This window comes from Mercenaria mercenaria, chromosome 9 (assembly GCF_021730395.1).
Source record: "Mercenaria mercenaria strain notata chromosome 9, MADL_Memer_1, whole genome shotgun sequence".
NCBI classification, from domain to species: domain Eukaryota; kingdom Metazoa; phylum Mollusca; class Bivalvia; order Venerida; family Veneridae; genus Mercenaria; species Mercenaria mercenaria.
This window is the reverse complement of record NC_069369.1, coordinates 81,632,056-81,653,158: the sequence shown is the minus strand read 5'-3', so window position 1 is coordinate 81,653,158 and position 21,103 is coordinate 81,632,056. Positions and strand designations below refer to the sequence as shown.

Genomic DNA, 21,103 nt, shown 5'->3' with positions numbered 1-21,103 from the left:
ACCTGACCTATAGATCATCAAGATTTACATTCTGACCAAGTTTCATTAAGGTATGATCATAAATATGGCCACTACAATGTTAACAAGCTTTTCCTTTGATTTGACCTGGTGACCTAGTTTTTGACCCCAGATGACCCAATATCGAACTTGTCCAAGATTTTATTGAGGGTAACATTCTGACCAAGTTTCATTAAGATTAGGCCAAAATTGTGACCTCTAGAGTGTTAACAAGCTTTTCCTTTGATTTGACCTGGTGACCTAGTTTTTGACCCCAGATGACCCAGTATCGAACTCATCCAAGATTTTATTGAGGGTAACATTCTGACAAAGTTTCATTAAGATTGGGCCAAAACTGTGACCTTTAGAGTGTTAACAGTCAAATTGTTGACGACGGACGACGACGACTGACAGACGGACGACGGACACAGAGTGATCACAAAAGCTCACCTTTGAGCACTTTGTGCTCAGGTGAGCGAAAAAAAAATCTATATTTTGCTGTAACACACCAAAAACGCAAAACTAACAGCAGAAATCAATAAGGCGTAAAAGAAATAATTTTTGTTTCCAGTATCCCGACCTACCCTAAATTTTGAGCCGGACTCTAAATGTTTTTATGGTCTTGTAGAATAATTTTTTCCACTTTTTAACAAAAAGTTGCAAAACTTCACTTTTTATGCTTTAAACATGGTCTGTGATGTTAGAAGTCAACTTACTGATGCTCTAAAGGCACAACCCCCTTATTTGTATTCATTTTTTGACACAAAAATAATTTCCTAAGTCTCTTAATAAAAAAAAAATCCCCCCCCAAAAATTTCCGACCTACCTACCCTGATTTTTTTGAGCACGCTACTGGAAACAAAGAATTTTTTTTAAGGCCTAAAGGTATTTCTAACTCTAGTGGCCCCTAAAAGAGCCCAAGTGCCCCCATCTGAACAAATTTGACATAAGACCTCATGAAGATCATGAGAAGTACTTTAAAGATATTTCTACTTTAAGCTCTTGTGGCCTTAAAATGGTGCTCCAGACAAGGTCTGATGAAGATCCATCCGGGAGTTAATAAGAAGTTAGTTGAAAGTATTTCTATTTTTAACTCTAACATCCCTAAAAGGGGCTATTTTAATTATTAGTGAATCCAACTGAACAAATTTGTTAAAGAACTTTATAATGATGCGACAAATCAAGTTTGATGAAGATGCATCAAGCAGTTCATTAGAAGAAATCATTTAAAGGCACTTCAAGTTTTAACTCTAGTGGCCCCTAAAAGAAGCCAAACACCCAACAAATGAAAACTTTTGGAGAGGACCTTATAATTACACTACGGACCAAGTTTGATGAAATTCCATTGAGCGGTTCACGGGAAGTAGTGATTAAAGGTATTTTCAGCCCTAGCAGCCCATAAAAGGGGCCAACCGTCCCCATTAGAACAAGAGCCATGTCAGACATGGCTAATCCCCCCACCGGGCATATCATAATTGAAGGATGTGGTCCGCATCAGGGGTTTTAAGATGTGGAAGAAAGAATAAGTCAGTAGTGAGGTGGTTTACTGCTAAATAGTTTTTTAAAGTCCACAAAAAAACTCCTTACTAGGTAGAGATACCTTATATATAATAAAATTAATAAAATACACCTAAAACTGGAGAGTAACATCTATGCTGTACCACAGAAAAGTGGTCTTGTTTTTTCCCTAGGGTCAATTATAAAAATGTTACAATATAAGTTATTTATAGTAACAACTAAGGGAAGTTAATCTTAAAAAAAAAAAAAATTGCAAGTCCACACAAAAATCTTTATCAGGAAGAGACTGGTCAAAATACACCTCAAAATTGGATTTAGCATGTTTGTTGTACTACAGAAAAGTGGTCTCGATTTTTCCCTACGACTAGTGATGAAAAAGTTACAATAAAAGCTATTTAAAGTAACAACAAAGGGAAGTAATTCTAAAGAAGGGAACTGCGCATGACACTTCGTCTCATGATGGTGTATAATTGTGCCAAGTTACATCAAAATCCCTCCATGCATGAAGAAGAAATGCTTCGGACAGTCATTCTTGTATCTGACCTTTGGCCTCTAAGTGTGACCTTGACCTTAGGCCTAGTGACCTGGATCTTGCGCATGACACTCCGTCTCGTGGTGGTAAACATTTGTGCCAAGTTATATCAAAATCCCTCAATGCATGAAGAAGAAATGCTCCGGACAAGGTTTTTATTCTTGTATCCTTTGACCTCTAAGTGTGACCTTGACCTTAGACCTAGGGACCTAGTTCTTGCGTATGACACTCTGCATCGTGGTGGTAAACATTTGTGCCAAGATATATCAAAATCCCTCCATGCATGAAGAAGATATGCTCCGGACAAATTTCTTTAAGAAAATATGATAAAGGGGAATAACTCAAAAAACAGGCAAGGTAGAGTTATTGTTCTTGCACACTGCACTTCCTCCCAATGTGTTCTATCAGTGTATGAAGTTTGAAGAAAATCCCTCCAGTACTTTTGGGGTTATGCTCCGGACAAAATGTTTTAAGAAAATATGATAAAGGGGAATAACTCAAAAAATAGGCAAGGTAGAGTTATTGTTCTTGCACACTGCACTTCCTCCCAATGTGTTCTATCAGTGTATGAAGTTTGAAGAAAATCCCTCCAGTACTTTTGGAGTTATGCTCCGGACAAATTTTTTTAAGAAAATAAGATAAAGGGGAATAACTCAAAAAATAGGCAAGGTAGAGTTATTGTTCTTGCACACTGCACTTCCTCCCAATGTGTTCTATCAGTGTATGAAGTTTGAAGAAAATCCCTCAAGTACTTTTGGAGTTATGCTCCGGACAAATATCGTTGCGGATGCACGGACGGACAGACGGACGGACGGAGAGCATTTCTAATATCCCCTTCACCTTTGGTGGGGGGATAATAAAACTGGGAGACCCCGATAGGACCGTCTAATGATGATACAGGGCAAGTTTGAAGATCCATCAAGCGGTTTGCAAGGAGGTCATTTAAAGGTAGTTCTATTTTTTGCTCTAGCAACCCCTAAAAGTGGCCAAGTGCCCCCAATAGGACAATTTTGACAAAGGACCTTATAATGATCCTCTAGACCAGGTTTAAAGAAGTTCCATCAAGCAGTTCATGAGAAGAAGACTGAAATCATTTAAAGACATTTGTAATTATAGCTCTGGTAGCCCCGAAAAGTAGTCACTCATCCCAATTTGAACAAAGTTGGGACAGGACCTTATAATAATGCTACAAACCATGTTTGATGAAGATCCATCCAGCAGTTCATGAGAAGAACACTTACTGGTATTTCTGACTAGCTAGCTGCCTATGAAAGGGGCCAATTGCCCTCATATGTACAAAACTGGGAGAGGACCATATAACGATGCTACAGACCAAGTTTGATGAAGATCCATTTAGTGGTTCATGAGAAGAAGGCGTTTAACAGTATTTCTAATTTTAGCTCTAGCGGCCTTAACAGGGGCCAAGTGCCCCCATTTGAACAAAATTGGGTGAGGACATTATAATGATGCTACAGATCAAGTTTGATGAAGATCCATTAAACAGTTCATCAGAAGTATGTTCTTTAAAGGTTTTTCTATTTTTAGCTCTTGCAGCCTCCAAAAGGGGCCAAGGTGAACCATTTGAACAAACTTGATAGAGGACCATGCCAGGATGCTAATGATCAAGTCTGGTATAATTCTGACCTGTAGTTTCAGAGGAGAAGATGTTAAGGTAACAAGAGCTGTCCGTAAGACATCATACTGGGCTTTTCTCAATGCTGGACTCTGAATTAGAGCTTTGCCAGTAAAAACTTTATAAAACCTTAACAAAAAAAATAAGTTAACAAGAGCTGTCTCCATAGGATGACACATGCCCCCGATGGCACTTTGAATGAATAGTTATGGCTGATGTTAGAGTTTAGGACCTCTGACCTACGGACCTGGGTCTTGCACGCGACACGTCGTCTTACTGTGCCACACATTCATGCGTAGTTATTTTAAAATCCATGCATGAATGACAAAGATATGAACCGGACATGCCCATCATTGCACTATCATGAAATATGACCTTTAACGTCTAAGTGTGACCTTGACTTTTGAGCTACGGACCTGGGTCTTGTGCGTGACACGTCGTCTTACTGTGGTACACATTCATGCCTAACAATTTTAAAATCCATGCATGAATTACTAAGATATGGACTGGACACGCCCATCAATGCACTATCATGAAATATGACCTTTAACGTCTAATTGTGACCTTGACCTTTGAGCTACAGACCTGGGTCTTGCGCATGACAGGTCGTCTTACTGTGCCACACATTCATGCGTAGTTACTTGAAAATCCATCCATGGATGACAAAGATATGGACCGGACACGCCCATCAATGCACTATCATGAAAAATGACCTTTAACATCTAAGTGTGACCTTGACCTTTGAGCTACGGACCTGGGTCTTGCGCGCGACATGTCGTCTTACTGTGGTACACATTCATGCCAAGTTATTTGAAAATCCATCCATGGATGACAAAGATATTGACCAGACACGAAAATTGCGGACAGACGGTTCAAAAACTATATGCCTCCCTTCGGGGGCATAAAAAGGGGCATAACTCTGTCAAAATTCAAATCAGAGTTATGGGGATTGTTTCTCCTGGTGTAGACTTTGATAGTAAATAACTATTTTAAGTGTCAAGACAAAAGCTCTGACAGTAACAGAGATATTTGACTTTATCAAAAACTTTAACAAAACAAGAGCTCGTAGAACACGAAATGCGCCCCCCTTGATGCATTCAGTAATTGCACAAGGAACAGAAATCATTTGGTCACTGTACACAAAAGTTCTAATGTTCTGGGTCAATGTGACCTTGACCTTAGACCTACTGAACTCAAAATCAATATGGGTCATCTGCTGGTCAGGATCAATTTCCCTATTAAGTTTCGTGATCCTAGGCCCAAGCGTTCTCAAGATATCTTCCGGGAAGTGTTTAACTGTTCCAAGTCACTGTGACCTTGACCTTTGGCCTACTGATCTCAAACTCAATAGTGGTCATCTGCTGGTCATGACTAACCTCCCTATCAACTTTCATGATCCTAGGTCCAAGCGTTCTGGAGTTATCACCTGAAAACCGTTTAACTGTTCCGGGTCACTGTGACCTTGACCTTTGACCAACTGATCTCAAAATCAATAGGGGTCATCTGCTGATCATGATCAACTTCCCTATCAAGTTTCGTGATCCTAGGCCCAAGCGTTCTCAAATTAGCGCCTGGAAACGGTTTAACTGTTCCCGGTCACTGTGACCTTGACCTACTGACCTCAAAATCAAAAGGGTCATCTGCTGGTCATGCCCAACCTCCCTATCACCTTTCCTGATCCTAGGCCCAAGCGTTCTTGAGTTATCGTCTGGAAACGGTTTATCTTTTCCTGGTCACTGTGACCTTGACCTTTCACCTACTGATCTCAAAATCAATAGGGGTCATCTGTTGGTTATGACCAACCTCCCTCCCAACTTTCATGATCCTAGGCCCAAGCATTCTTGAGTTATCAAAATACCGTTTAACTGTTCAGGGTTACTGTCACCTTGATCTTTGACCTACTGATCTCAAAATCAATAGGGGTCATCTGCTGGTCATGACCAACCTTCCTATCAACTTTCATGACCCTAGGCCCAAGCGTTCCTGAGTTATCATCCTGAAACCGTTTAACTGTTTCGGGTCACTGTGACCTTGACCTTTGACCTACTGATCTTAAAATCAATAGGGATCATCTGCTGGTGATGACCAACCTCCCTCTCAACTTTCATGATCCTAGGCCAAAGCGTTCTTGAGTAATCATCTGGAAACGGATTGGTCTACATACCGAACGACCGACATCTGCAAAACAATATACACCTCCTTCTTCAAAGTGGGGCATCAAAATTCTAAGTTAAAACGGGGCATAACTCTGTCAAAATTCAAATCAGAGTTATGGGGATTGTTTCTCCTGGTGTAGACTTTGATAGTGAATGACTATTTAAGTTTCAAGTCAATAGCTTTGAAAGTAACAGAGATATTGACTTTATCAAAAACTATAACGGCACCGCCACTGCCGGGGCGAGTGCAATAGCTCTACTTTTTTTTTTTTTGGAATGAAAGTTGTCATCATTGCTATTGTAATAGGATAACTCGGTTACATAAAGTTAAACCTTGTTCGTTAGTTGTCAAAATAGTGGAGCACCCAGTCTATGGATAGCTCGTTTATTAGCAAAATATTTTCTAAAGGAAGTAAAAAATGTTTCTCTCGAGCCATTTTTTTCATAGGGAAAATAGCTTTTAAAGTCAAGATTTCATTACCAGGTAGTCTGTGACCGAGTTCATACAAGAACAGGTATATTGTTCACACAGTGCTAAAGCTCAGCCTAGGTGAGCTTAATACATTTACCTGGTACAAGTGTAACATTCATGCCACTTGTTCTAGCACATTTCTTCTAGAGGTGCCGCCAGGAATCTGCAATGAAGCAGTTATACCTCTACCGAAAATACATCTGGCAAGATAATTTTCTGGGAATTTACTGGGACACTGCTAGGAATTTCAGTATGGGTAACAATATTTTTATTGTAGGAAATACCATTCTTTCTCAGAATGGCTCCACAAACAAAACCTGAAAAACTAATGAGCTCAATTAACCTTTGGATCAAAACAGATATTTTTGTTTCAGTCTTAATACCATATATAATCCATTATCTAATCTCCTACTAATTTGTAACCATTCTGTTGGTTAATAGAATCACATCAGATATATGAGGTGATCTAATCAAATATGGCATCCAACATTACTTTTGTTACTTCCTTTCTTTTCTTTTTCACTGGTTACCTCCTTTCTTAGCCACCCGCTTATCTCAGTGGGGAGAGCGCCGATCTACAGATCGCGGGGTTGTGAGTTCGATTCCAGGGTGTATGTTCTCCGTGACCATTTGATGAGACATTGTCTGATATCAATTGTCCTCCACCACTGATTCATGTGGGGCAGTTGGCAGTTATTTACGGAGAACAGGTTTGTACAGGTACAGAATCCAGGAACACTGGTTAGGTTAACTGCCCACCGTTACATAACTGAAATACTGTTGAAAAACAGTATTAAACCCAAAACAAACTTCCTTTCTTGCTGTTAGTGATAAACACAGTGTCCGGACGCTTTCCAGAAACAACAGAGTATGAAATACAATTCAGATGCCAAAAATATACATGAAGAGGCCATAGTGTCCCCAAATCCATCACTTTGCATTCAACTGTTTACCCTTAATATAGACACACTGAATCATGAATGGTAACATCTGTGTTTAGTATAACAATAAGGCCTTGATGGCCCTAGATCACTCACTTTACATTCCAGCTGGACTGAATAATTTTGGACCAAGGAGCAATGCTGTGAAATTATTTTCAAATAGGGCTGAGAAAGTTTAGCCATATCTGCCCAATGGCTGCCATGTCTGTTAATGAAACAAAATTATTTGAAGGAGCATTGCTGTAAAATTGTTTTAAAATCATGCCATCAGTTTCTCGAGAGGAAATTTTTTAAAAGTTTTCCAGAGTCATATACAGTTACAGAACCTGTTTTGTTAACATTTAGACATTTTCAAGTCCACTCCTGAAAACACTTGCACAAAATATCATTTGAAGTTTAATTTCGGTTATCTCAAAGCAAAACGCTGGATCCCGCAGAATCATGAAACATAACTAAAGATTTCAAAGATACAGCTGTTAAGTAAGAACAGATAAACAGACACAAAAAATGACAAAACTATATCCCCACTGACTTTGTCAGAGAATATTGAACTCTTGTGGACACAATTTCATGAACCAAATTTCTTTTTACAAATAATAATCAGATATAAGATGTTCTGCTTTAATAGTAATAATGATAATACAACAAATTTATCAGGACAAAACAACCTTTCCAAGAAAAATCTTTTTCCAGATAAAGTCTATGAATCATCTTTAACTATTTTCCATCTAAAATGTTGCTAAAAATGATCCAGACATTGCGCAATTTCCTGAACAGCTGTTGGCAAGGTGCATACATATCTAAACAATGTTTCCATTATGTGTGTACCAGCTTCCCAGGTGGTTTTATCTTTCCATTTGTTTGTGTAATCCTCCAATTTTCTTTTTCAGATCTATGTAGCCAGTCAACTCATATCAAAGAAACTGCCCCAGAATTGACAAGTGACATCATTGGCCGGTATCGCATGATATGTTGATCACCTTTTTCTAAATCAACAATCTCTTCACTGAAAATAGAACAAACATAAAAGGAAAACATAAATAACATGTAATTTATATATAACATAGAATTAACAAGCTTAAGGCTGCTTTTGCATTTTGGGAGAACCGAGAGGACCATGACAGCCCTAGATCGCTCACCTTCGTTTCACAAATTGCTTGAACAATTCTGGTATAGAGGGTCATGCATGGAAAATATTTGTGAAATTATTCTCAAATTGGGCCAGTGTTCTTTCACAAGAAGATTTTTTATAGCATCCACTATATATATATACTGTATACATTATGAAAAGTGACAACCCCTCGGATGCCGTGTTTCTGACGAACTGGAATAATCTAAACATACTTGGAAAAGGGTCACTGAACGAATATTTCTGTGATATCATTTAAAGACAGACATTTTATGTTTTATGTAAACCATGTTCTGACCATGTTTTATGTAAGGGCCATTTTCATATTGTGGCCCAGGTACTTTTCTGAAATACTTTTACGGCATTTATATTCAAGTGGTTAATAACTAAGGCTTCCCACAAATGAGTAACTGTTGTGTAAAATAAAACAATAGTTGAAACTCCGTTGGGATGGTTGTGTCTAAAATCTAACCAAAGGTACTAAAGTCAGTCAAAATGGAAATGGTCATCCATCCATCTAGATTCAGCTCAAATTTGTGAAAAAGTAAATGGTTATGAGACACCTTTCTCACTTACGTAGTTTACATCTAGTCTCACGCTATAAAAGGTACATATGTTTTAGAGGGCAAGTCTCACTATGTGTGCCATTTTGGACACTTCTGCTTCAGAATTTAATGTCCTGAAACTAATATTTTACTAGCTTATATCCTGAAAACAACTAAACTGGCAGGCTGCAAATGCCAGAAGATGAACTGCTAAGTATATATAATAGATCTGCTTTTTTCTCGCCTGACATTTCCCTGAATTGTATATTTTATGATTTTTCTCGCATTTCTGTGGAATTTTCGTATTTACTGTCTCAAAATGTTAAATTCACCAAGTTTGCAATGCAATTTAACATCAACTTGCAACTTATCTGCATATCTAGATAACTCACCGAATTTACCAATATTTTTTTGCCCACGTGACTAACTAGAATTTAAATACGGTTACATACAATTTTCCATTTCGCACCGAAGTCAATGTGTAAATCTTGAAATGAAATGCATATTAAGACAGAAAAAAATATTTGTTGAGGTGATGAGGAATGAGAAACAAATGTCTTTAACAATTTTACTAAACAGAACTTAAAAACGAAGTATTACGCACGAATAAAAGCATGAATGCCTAAATTGCGTAGAAACTGCAACACCTGTTTTGGTGACGCAACTAAATATTACGATTAATTTTACTTTAACTTGTTTACTTTTCCTCAATAAGTTATCTTATCAAATGATTTATCAATTCTAGTTTTTGCAGAACTTCAAGGCTAAAACAGTGCAGACAAGGACATAATATTATATGGACAGCAACACGAATATTGCTTTATCAGCAGTTCAAAAAACTAAAATTTCATTCACAAAATTTAACGGATCATGCGCTTTACGAATGATTACAAATCTTGAATGGTACGTTGTGGTTTTGGTAATATAACTCCTTATCGGCCCAGCCTATACCTATCTATGTGGTCATAATCTTAAACCTGACAAGTTAAATGACAAATAGCTCAATCTTATTGAAAATCAGATAATAAATTTGAGACACAAAAGATTATTTAAAGAGTAAGGTCACACAACCATTTTGTCATTCACTGCACCTCAAGGTATATAAAAAATTTGGCAGGCAGACAAGGGGCAAGGTTCATGGAAATATAATCTGTTTTCTTAGATTTTTTTGTTTGGTGTGTTTTTAGATTTTTTTGTACCAAAGTGTACTTGCATTGTTTATTTTTCAACATCTTGACAGCACCACTGAAGAAGGCAGATTTTATCATATTTTCATACATATATATTTATGTATTTTTTTTTAGTTTTATTAAACAATTTCTTTTCTGAAGTGAAAAAAAAAGAAAATACAAAAATAACATTAAAGCAGAATTATAAGGCAATTAACTAAGTAAAATGCAAAATAAAATGTACTATATAAATTAAATGCTACAGTAAACCTATTAGTAATAAGTTTACATTTTATATAATTCTACATTGAAGAACTCATTTAAAAAAGTGTAAATTGCAGTATTGTGTTTTGTGCACTGAACTAGCTTTGATCTATATGGTGGTCTGACAAAAAAGATATATCTATCATAGAAAGAATTATAGCCAAGCAATAAATGCCCCCTACCCGTTTGGCTCCTGTACACTTTAATTTACTGCTAATTAAAATGGCATATGATCAGGTGTCTTCAGGTATTTGAAATTCCCCTGATATAATAATGCATAAATTAATAGATTTAAAGGCACTTCAATGCCTGGCACACACATAGTAGTCATCTAGTCTGTCTAACAGACCCTTGGTTATCTTACATGTCTGGTGTTACTTCCCCTTAAATCCCAAGATATTCAGCAGTAGCTAATCCAGGATTTTGGTTGGGCAAAGTTTTTAGGGTGTCCCATGCCCCCAGTATACCCTAAACGGTGCAATCTTGTGTACATTTGACATAGTTCAAACATGAATATTTGACACTATGTCATCATTTAAATATGTATATATTCAAAAAAGCAATTTTTGACAGTTTTATAATTACACTATCATCCATTGCCACCACTTTAGTAATTGTATGTACCACTCAGGTTTTGTCAGAGAAGCAAGCCAAAACTAGAAATTGCTTTTGTAAAAAAGCACATGTCTCCCCCAATGCAAAGTCCTATAGGCAAGAAGTCAATAGGGGTCAGGAGCAAAGTCAAAGAGACACTGATGGTTGGCTGCAATAGGGATCATCTACTTGGCATGTCCAGTCATCCCGCTAAATTTCAACACTATTGACCTAGTGGTTCTCAAGTCACTGTTCAGGCTCCTGTGACCCTGACCTTTGATCAAGTGACCTCAAAATAAATAGGGGTCATCTACTCTGCATGTCCAATCATCCTATTAAGTTTCAACATTCTAGGCCAAGTGGTTCTCAAGTTATTCTCCAGAAATGATTTTACATGACCAGGCCCCTGTGACCTTGACCTTTAATAGACTGACCCCAAAATCAATATAGATCATCTACTCTACATGACCAATCATCCTATGAAGTTTCAACATTCTGGGTCAAGTGGTTCTCTAGTTATTGATTGAAAATGGTTTTTAATGTTCAGGCCCCTGTGACCTTGACCTTTGACGGAGTGACCCCAAAAACAATAGGGGTCATCTACTCTTCATGACCAATCATCCTATGAAGTTTCAACATTCTGGGTCAAGTGGTTCTCTAGTTATTGATCGAAAATGGTTTTCAATGTTCAGGCCCCTGTGACCTTGACCTTTGACAGAGTGACCCCAAAATCAATAGGGGTCATCTACTCTTCATGACCAATCATCCTAATAAGTTTCAACATTCTGGGTCAAGCGGTTCTCTAGTTATTGATCGAAAATGGTTTTCAATATTCAGGCCCCTGTGACCTTGACCTTTGACGAAGTGACCCCAAAATCAATAGGGGTCATCTACTCTTCATGACCAATCATCCTATGAAGTTTCAACATTCTGGGTCAAGCGGTTCTCTAGTTATTGATCGGAAATGGTTTGCAATGTTCAGGCCCCTGTGACCTTGACCTTTGGCCCCAAAATCAATAGGGGTCATCTACTCTTCATGACCAATCATCCTATTAAGTTTCAACATTCTGGGTCAAGTGGTTCTCTAGTTATAGATCGGAAATGGTTTTCAATGTTCAGGCCCCTGTGACCTTGACCTTTGTCGGAGTGATCCCAAAAACAATAGGGGTCATCTACTCTTCATGATCAATCATCCTATGAAGTTTCAACATTCTGGGTCAAGTGGTTCTCTAGTTATTGATCGGAAATGGTTTTCAATGTTCAGGCCCCTGTGACCTTGACCTTTGACGGAGTGACCCCAAAATCAATAGGGGTCATCTGCTCTTCATGACCTATCATCCTATTAAGTTTCAACATTCTGGGTCAAGCGGTTCTCTAGTTATTGATCGGAAATGGTTTTCAATGTTCAGGCCCCTGTGACCTTGACCTTTGGCCCCAAAATCAATAGGGGTCATCTACTCTTCATGACCAATCATCCTATTAAGTTTCAACATTCTGGGTCAAGTGGTTCTCTAGTTATAGATCGGAAATGGTTTTCAATGTTCAGGCCCCTGTGACCTTGACCTTTGTCGGAGTGATCCCAAAAACAATAGGGGTCATCTACTCTTCATGATCAATCATCCTATGAAGTTTCAACATTCTGGGTCAAGTGGTTCTCTAGTTATTGATCGGAAATGGTTTTCAATGTTCAGGCCCCTGTGACCTTGACCTTTGACGGAGTGACTCCAAAATCAATAGGGGTCATCTGCTCTTCATGACCTATCATCCTATTAAGTTTCAACATTCTGGGTCAAGCGGTTCTCTAGTTATTGATCGGAAATGGTTTTCAATGTTCAGGCCCCTGTGACCTTGACCTTTGGCCCCAAAATCAATAGGGGTCATCTACTCTTCATGACCAATCATCCTATTAAGTTTCAACATTCTGGGTCAAGTGGTTCTCTAGTTATAGATCGGAAATGGTTTTCAATGTTCAGGCCCCTGTGACCTTGACCTTTGTCGGAGTGATCCCAAAAACAATAGGGGTCATCTACTCTTCATGATCAATCATCCTATGAAGTTTCAACATTCTGGGTCAAGTGGTTCTCTAGTTATTGATCGGAAATGGTTTTCAATGTTCAGGCCCCTGTGACCTTGACCTTTGACGGAGTGACTCCAAAATCAATAGGGGTCATCTGCTCTTCATGACCTATCATCCTATTAAGTTTCAACATTCTAGGTCAAGCGGTTCTCTAGTTATTGATCGAAAATGGTTTTCAATATTCAGGCCCCTGTGACCTTGACCTTTGACGGAGTGACCCCAAAAACAATAGGGGTCATCTACTCTTCATGACCAATCATCCTATGAAGTTTCAACATTCTAGGTCAAGCGGTTCTCTAGTTATTGATCGGAAATGGTTTTCAATGTTCAGGCCCCTGTGACCGTGACCTTTGACGAGTGACCCCAAAATCAATAGGGGTCATCTACTCTTCATGACCAATCATCCTATTAAGTTTCAACATTCTGGGTCAAGTGGTTCTCTAGTTATTGATCGGAAATGGTTTTCAATGTTCAGGCCCCTGTGGCCTTGACCTTTGATGGAGTGACCCCAAAAACAATAGGGGTCGTCTACTCCAGCAGCCCTACAACCCTATGAAGTTTGAAGGTTCCAGGTCAAATGGTTCTCCAGTTATTGCTCGGAAATGAAGTGTGACGTACGGACGGACGGACAGGGCAAAAACAATATGTCTCCCCCAGAGTGGGGGAGACATAAATACTGACTTGAGTCTCAAGTTAAAGTAGGATAATCATATGACATAGTTAATATTGATTCATCTCAACCTCTCTGTTATGGTCTGCTGTACTAAGGATACTGGAGGAGGAAGATAAAAAATAATGTCCCACTGCCTATCAGAACATACTGTAACTACTTTATTAATGCACCCTGTATGTGTTAGTTTGAAAAATTGGGGAGTTTACTTAGGCCCTTAAAGAAACAAGGCAGTCTGAAAGACAGCTAAATCCCCCGCCACTGCTATGGATAGTGAAAGGGTAAACCTTTGATTTTAGCTGTGACCTTGACCTTGAACTGACATCGCTGACTCATGAATTCTGCACAACGTCTTGATGAGGTGATCATTTGACCAAAGTTTCATGAAAATCCTTCAAGGGGTTTAGGAGATACAGAGCTGAAACCTTTGACCTTCAGTTGTGACCTTGACCTTGAGTTGACATGGCTGACTCATGAGTTCTTGATGAGGTGATCATTTGACCCAAGTTTGATAAAATCTTTCAAGGGGTTAAGGAGATACAGAATGGACACCAAATGGAAGGCTCAAACCTTCGACCCTTAGTTGTGACCTTGACCTTGAGCTGGCATGGTTCACTCATAATTTCTGCACATCGGTCTGATGAGGTAATCATTTGACCCAAGTTTTATAAAATTCCTTCAAGAGGTTTACATGATATAGAGCGGACACGAAATGGAAGGCTCAAACCTTTGACCTTCAGTTGTGACCTTGACCTTGAGCCGACATGGCTGACTCATAAGTTCTGCACATCACCTTGATGATGTGATCATTTGACCCAAGTTTGATGAAAATCCTTCAAGGGGTTTAAGAGATATAGAGCGGACACAAAATGGAAGGCTCAAACCTTTGACCTTGAGTTGTGACCTTGACCTTGAGCCGGCATGGCCGACTCATGGGTTCTGCACATCGTCTTGATCAGGTGATCATTTGACCCAAGTTTTATAAAATTCCTTGAAGGGGTTTAGGAGATATAGAGCGGACACAAAATGGCAGGCTCAAACCTTTGACCTTGAGTTGTGACCTTGACTTTGAACCGACAAGGCTGACTCATGGGTTCTGCACATCCTCTTGATGAGGTGATCATTTGACCCAAGTTTCATGAAAATCCTTCAAGGGGTTTAGGAGATACGGACCGGACACGATTTTGTTACAGACGGACGGACGGACGGAAGGACAGACGCAGACCATTCCTATAATCCCTCCGCCACGGCGGGGGATTAATAAATACTAGTGAGTATTAAGGCCTAAAAATTATTGTAAGTGAACAAACAAGAGCTGTCACAGGAGACAGTGCGCAATTTTGATGCTGGATAGTGAAACTGGGCACATCAGAGGAAACTGGATCTGTCACTGGAGTGTTTAATGACTCCAATGGTAATTGAAGATTGCAGAATAGCTTGAGTATGTGTTAAAAATATTAAAGGGAAAGGCAACATTATTCTAATGTTAATTTTGTCAGTTGGGATTTCTTAAAGAATTTTCAAAATTGGAGTAAAAATGAGAAAGTTATGAGCATTTAAATATTTGGTCAAATTGGCGGTGATTTTGTTTCCATGGCAACAAAAAACAAAATGGCAGATTTAATAAATTTTTAGATACACATTTGAACTGCACTTACTTAATACTGTAAAATAATTTCTCTACCTTTTCCAGCTATAATGAAAGAAATTATCATGTTTTACATCTTACACTCAAGAAACATATGAGAATTAGTCTTTTAAAAGGTTATTTGCTAAATAAATTATTCAGTAGTGTGTAAATGACGTCATAAACACACTAAAATGGCTGCCTCCATTATCAGCCATTTTCTTAAATTTCAAACAGCCATATCTTTTTCAACAGTTGTCCGATTTTAAAAATTCTTTCAGCGTTACGAAAGGCTTGATTATGGCTTTCATATAAAACTCAGGCTTTCCTTACCCTTTAAGTAATAAGAGAGGTAAAGATAAAATGTATCAAAACACTATATAAGTATAATTCTAAGCAAAAAGGGAGCATAATGCATAAAGTATTGGTGCAAGAGTTATGCACCTTGTGTCATATGATGTGGGTGATGATGATGATGTGGAACAACTACTTCAAGTTTGAATCAAATCCATTTCGTAATAACTGAGATATAGTGAAAATGCATCAAACTAAATTCTAAGTAAAAGGGGGCATAATTCATGAAAAATTGGTGCCAGAGTTATGCACCTTGTGTCATATGATGTGGGTGATAAGGTGGAACAAATATTTTAAGTTTGAATCAAATCCATTTAGTAACAAGAGCTCATGGAACACGAAATGCTCACCCCCCCCTCCCACCTTGATGCATTCAGTAATTGCACAAGGAACAGGAAGTATTTGGTCACTGTACATAAAAGTTCTATTGTTCTGGGTCAATGTGACCTTGACCTTTGACCTATTGACCTCAAAATCAATAGGGGTCATCTGCTGGTCATGATTAACCTCCCTATCAACTTTCACAGTCCTAGGCCCAAGCATTCTCAAGTTATCATCCTGAAACGGTTTAACTGTTCTGGGTCACTGTGACCTTGACCTCTGGTCTCAAAATCAATAGGGGTAATCTGCTGGTCACGACCAACCTCCCTATCAACTTTCATGATCCTAGCCAAAGCTTTCTGGAGTTTTCATTTGGAAACTGTTTTGGGTCACTGTGACCTTGAACTTTGACCTACTGACCTCAAAATCAATAGGGGCCATCTGCTGGTTATGACCAACCTCCCTATCAACTTTCATGATCCTAGGCCCAAGTGTTCTTGAGTTATCAGCCGGAAACAGATTGGTCTACATACCAACAGACCAATCGACCTACTGACCGACAGACATCTGCAAAACAATATACCCCTCCTTCTTCGAAGGGGGGCATAATAACTGAGAGTGAAATTGTATCAAAACTTTAACCTGAAATTGTAAGTAACAAGGCAGTCTGAAAGACAGCTAAATCCCCCGCCACTGCTATAGATAGTGAAAAGGTAAACCTTTGATTTTAGCTGTGACCTTGACCTTGAACTGACATGGCTGACTCATGAATTCTGCACAACATCTTGATGAGGTGATCATTTGACCAAAGTTTCATGAAAATCCTTCAAGGGGTTTAGGAGATACAGAGCTGAAACCTTTGACCTTCAGTTGTGACCTTGACCTTGAGTTGACATGGCTGACTCATGAGTTCTTGATGAGGTGATCATTTGACCCAAGTTTGATGAAAATCCTTCAAGGGGTTAAGGAGATACAGAGTGGACACCAAATGGAAGGCTCAAACCTTCGACCCTTAGTTGTGACCCTGACCTTGAGCTGGCATGGTTGACTCATAATTTCCGCACATCGTTCTGATGAGGTAATCATTTGACCCAAGTTTTATAAAATTCCTTCAAGGGGTTTCGGAGATATAGAGCGGACACGAAATGGAAGGCTCAAACTTTGACCTTGAGTTGTGACCTTGACCTTGAGCCGACATGGCTGACTCATAAGTTCTGCACATCGCCTTGATGAGGTTATCGTTTGACCCAAGTTTGATAAAAATCCTTCAAGGGGTTTAGCAGATATAGAGCAGACACAAAATGGAAGGCTCAAACCTTTGACCCTAAGTTGTGACCTTTACCTTGAGCCGGCATGACTGACTCATGGGTTCTGCACATCGTCTTGATGAGGTGATCATTTGACCCAAGTTTTATAAAATTCCTTCAAGGGGTTTAAGAGATATAGAGCGGACAAAAAATGGAAGGCTCAAACCTTTGACCTTGAGTTGTGACCTTGACCTTGAGCCAGCATGGCTGACTCATGGGTTCTGCACATCGTCTTGATGAGGTGATCATTTGACCCAAGTTTTATAAAATTCCTTCAAGGGGTTTAGGAGATATAGAGCGGAAACAAAATGGCAGGCTCAAACCTTTGACCTTGAGTTGTGACCTTGACCTTGAACCGACAAGGCTGACTCATGGGTTCTGCACATCGTCTTGATGAGGTGATCATTTGACCCAAGTTTCATGAAAATCCTTCAAGGGGTTTAGGAGATATGGACCGGACACGATTTTGTTACGGACGGAAGGACAGACGGAAGGACGGACGGACGGAAGGACGGACGGGAGGACGGACGGAAGGACGGACGCAGACCATTCCTATAATCCCTCCGCCACGGCGGGGGATTAAAAAGGGGGGATAATTCATGAAATATTGGTGCAAGAGTTATGGACCTTGTGTCATATGATGTGAGTGATGATGTTGAACAACTATTTTAAGTTTGAATCAAATCCATTTAGTAACAAGAGCTTGCAGAACACGAAATGCCCCTATTGATGCATTCAGTAATTGCACAAGGAACAGAAATTATTTGGTCACTGTACACAAAAGTTCTACTGCTCTGGGTCAATATGACCTTAACCTTTGACCTATTGACCTCAAAATCAATAGGGGTCATATGCTGGTCACGATCAACCTCCCTATTTACCTCCCTATCAACTTCCATGATCCTAAGCCCAAGCGTTCTTGAAATATCATCCTAAAACCGTTTAACTGTTCCGGGTCAATGTGACCTTGACCTTTGACCTACTGACCTCAAAATCAATCAGAGTTATCTGCTGCTCATGACCAACCTCCCTATCAACTTTCATGATCCTAGGCCCAAGCATTCTTGAGTCATCATTCAGAAACCTTTTAAATGTTCCGTGTCACTGTGACCTTGACCTTTGACCTACTGATCTCAAAATCAATACAGGTCATCTGCTGGTCATGATCAACCTCCCTATCAACATTCATGATCCTAGGCCCAAGCATTCTTGAGGTATCATCAGTAAACCGTTTAACTGTTCCGGGTCACTGTGACCTTGACCTTTGACCTACTGATTCCAAAATCAGTAGGGGTCATCTGCTGGTAATGACCAATCTCCCTATCAACTTTCATGAACATAGGCCCAAGTGTTCTTGAGTTATCATCCGGAAACAGATTGGTCTACATACCGACCGACCGACAGACATCTGCAAAACAATATACCCCTCCTTCTTCGAAGGGGGGCATAATAACTGAGATATACTGAAAGTGCATCAAACTTTAACCTGAAATTCTTAGTAAAAGGGGAGATAATTCATGAAATATTGGTGTGAGAGTTATGGCCCTTGTGCCATATGATGTGGGTGATGATGAAGAATAACTATTGCAAGTTTAAAGCAAATCCATCAAGTAATTACAGAGATAAGGAGAAAAAAGAGAAAGTGTAAACAAGAGGACCATGATGGTCCTGAATCGCTCACCTATCCCCACATGACCCAGTGTTGAACTGAGTATGAGGTCATTATTTCTATTATTTGACATAGTGACCTAGTTTTTCAGCACAGGTGACCTAGATATCATCAAGATAAAAAACTCTGACCAATTTTCATGAAGATCCATTGAAAAATATGGCCTCTAGAGAGGTCACAAGGTTTTTCTATTATTTGACCTAATGGCCTAGTTTTTGAAGGCACGTGACCCACTTTTAAACTTGACCTAGATATCATCAAGGTGAACATTCTCACCAATTTTCATGAAGATCTCATGACAAATATGGCCTCTCGAGAGGTCACAAGGTTTTTCTATTTTTCGACCTACTGACCTAGTTTTTGACCGCACATGACCCAGTTAAAAACCTGACCTAGATATCATCAAGCTGAACATTCTCACCAATTTTCATGAAGATCCGTTGAGAAATATGGCCTCTAGAGGATCACAAGGTTTTTTCTATTTTTAGACCTACTGACCTAGTTTTTAACCCCACATGACCCAGTTTCGAACTTGACTTAGATATCATCAAGGTGAACATTCTGACCAATAATCATGAAGATCTCATGAAAAATATGGCCTCTAGAGAGGTCACAAGGTTTTTCTATTTTTAGATCTACTGACCTAGTTTTTAACCCCACGTGACCCAGTTTCGAACTTGACCTAGATATCTTCAAGGTAAACACTCTGACCAATTTTCATGAAGATCCATTGAAAAATATCGCCTCTAGAGAGGTCACAAGGTTTTCCTATTTTTAGACCTACTGACCTAGTTTTTGACCGCACGTGACCCAGTTTCGAACTTGACCAAGATATCATCAAGGTGAACATTCTGACCAATTTTCATGAAGATCCATTGAGAAATATGGCCTCTAGAGAGGTCACAAGGTTTTTCTATTTTTAGATCTACTGACCTAGTTTTTGACCCCACATGACCCAGTTTCGAACTTGACCTAGATATCATCAAGGTAAACATTCTGACCAAAATTCATGAAGATCTCATGAAAAATATGGCCTCTAGAGAGGTCACAAGGTTTTTCTATTTTTAGATCTACTGACCTAGTTTTTAACCCCACGTGACCCAGTTTCGAACTTGACCTAGATATCATCAAGGTGAACATTCTGACCAATTTTCATGAAGATCCATTGAGAAATATGGCCTCTAGAGAGGTCACAGGGTTTTTCTATTTTTAGACCTAATGACCTAGTTTTTGATCCTACGTGACCCAGTTTCAAGCTTGACCTAGATATCATCAAGATAAACATTCTGACCAATATTCATGAAGCTCTCATGAAAAATATGGCCTCTAGAGAGGTCACAAGGTTTTTCTATTTTTAGACCTACTGACCTAGTTTTTAAACCCACGTGACCCAGTTTCGAACTTGACCTAGATATCATCAAGGTGAACATTCTGACCAATTTTCATGAAGATCTTATGAAATATATGGCCTCTAGAGAGGTCACAAGGTTTTTCTATTTTTAGACCTACTGACCTAGTTTTTGATGGCACGTGACCCAGTTTCGAACTTGACCTAGATATCATCAAGATGAACATTCTGACCAACTTTCATAAAGATCCCATGAAAAATGTGACCTCTAGAGTGGTCACAAGCAAAAGTTTACGGACGCACGCACGGACGGACGACGGACACCGCGCGATCACAAAAGCTCACCTTGTTACTTTGTGACAGGTGAGCTAAAAAAGGTGGGGACACAGAAAGACGCCGACGCCGGGGTGAGTAGGAGAGCTCTCCATATACTTCGTATAGTTGAGCTAAAAAGGGATCTGCCAAATAAACAAGAGGGCCATGATGGCCCTATATCGCTCACCTGTTATCATTGCATATGAGGACAAGAAGGTCCTCAGAAATAATATCTAAGTCCAAAGGACAGGAACAACAAAGGGAAGAAATTTAACCAAAAAGAAAAAAAAATGCTTACAAGGTACAGATATGTCAAAATACACCTAAAAATTGGAGGTACCATCCATGTTGTACCACAGAAAAGTGGTCTCAGTTTTTCCCTACGGCCAATAATAAAAAAGTTACTAAAAATAAGCTATTTATAGTAAAGTAAAAGGGAAGTAATTAAAAAAACAAATTATTGTA

At 39.1% G+C, this 21,103-nt stretch overlaps 1 protein-coding gene across 1 annotated transcript in view; it reads right to left on the bottom strand.

Annotated features, from left to right (window-relative positions):
• Positions 1 to 7,856: 7,856 nt before the first annotated feature.
• LOC123547592 (DNA replication complex GINS protein SLD5-like) overlaps positions 7,857 to 21,103 on the bottom strand; it is a 141,571-nt gene continuing 128,324 nt past the window's right edge. Inside the window, exon 7 of the mRNA XM_045334819.2 lies at positions 7,857 to 8,255. Within this exon, the coding sequence (XP_045190754.2) occupies positions 8,159 to 8,255 (97 nt within the window). The 3' untranslated portion in view covers positions 7,857 to 8,158. The remainder of the gene's footprint in view (positions 8,256 to 21,103) is intronic.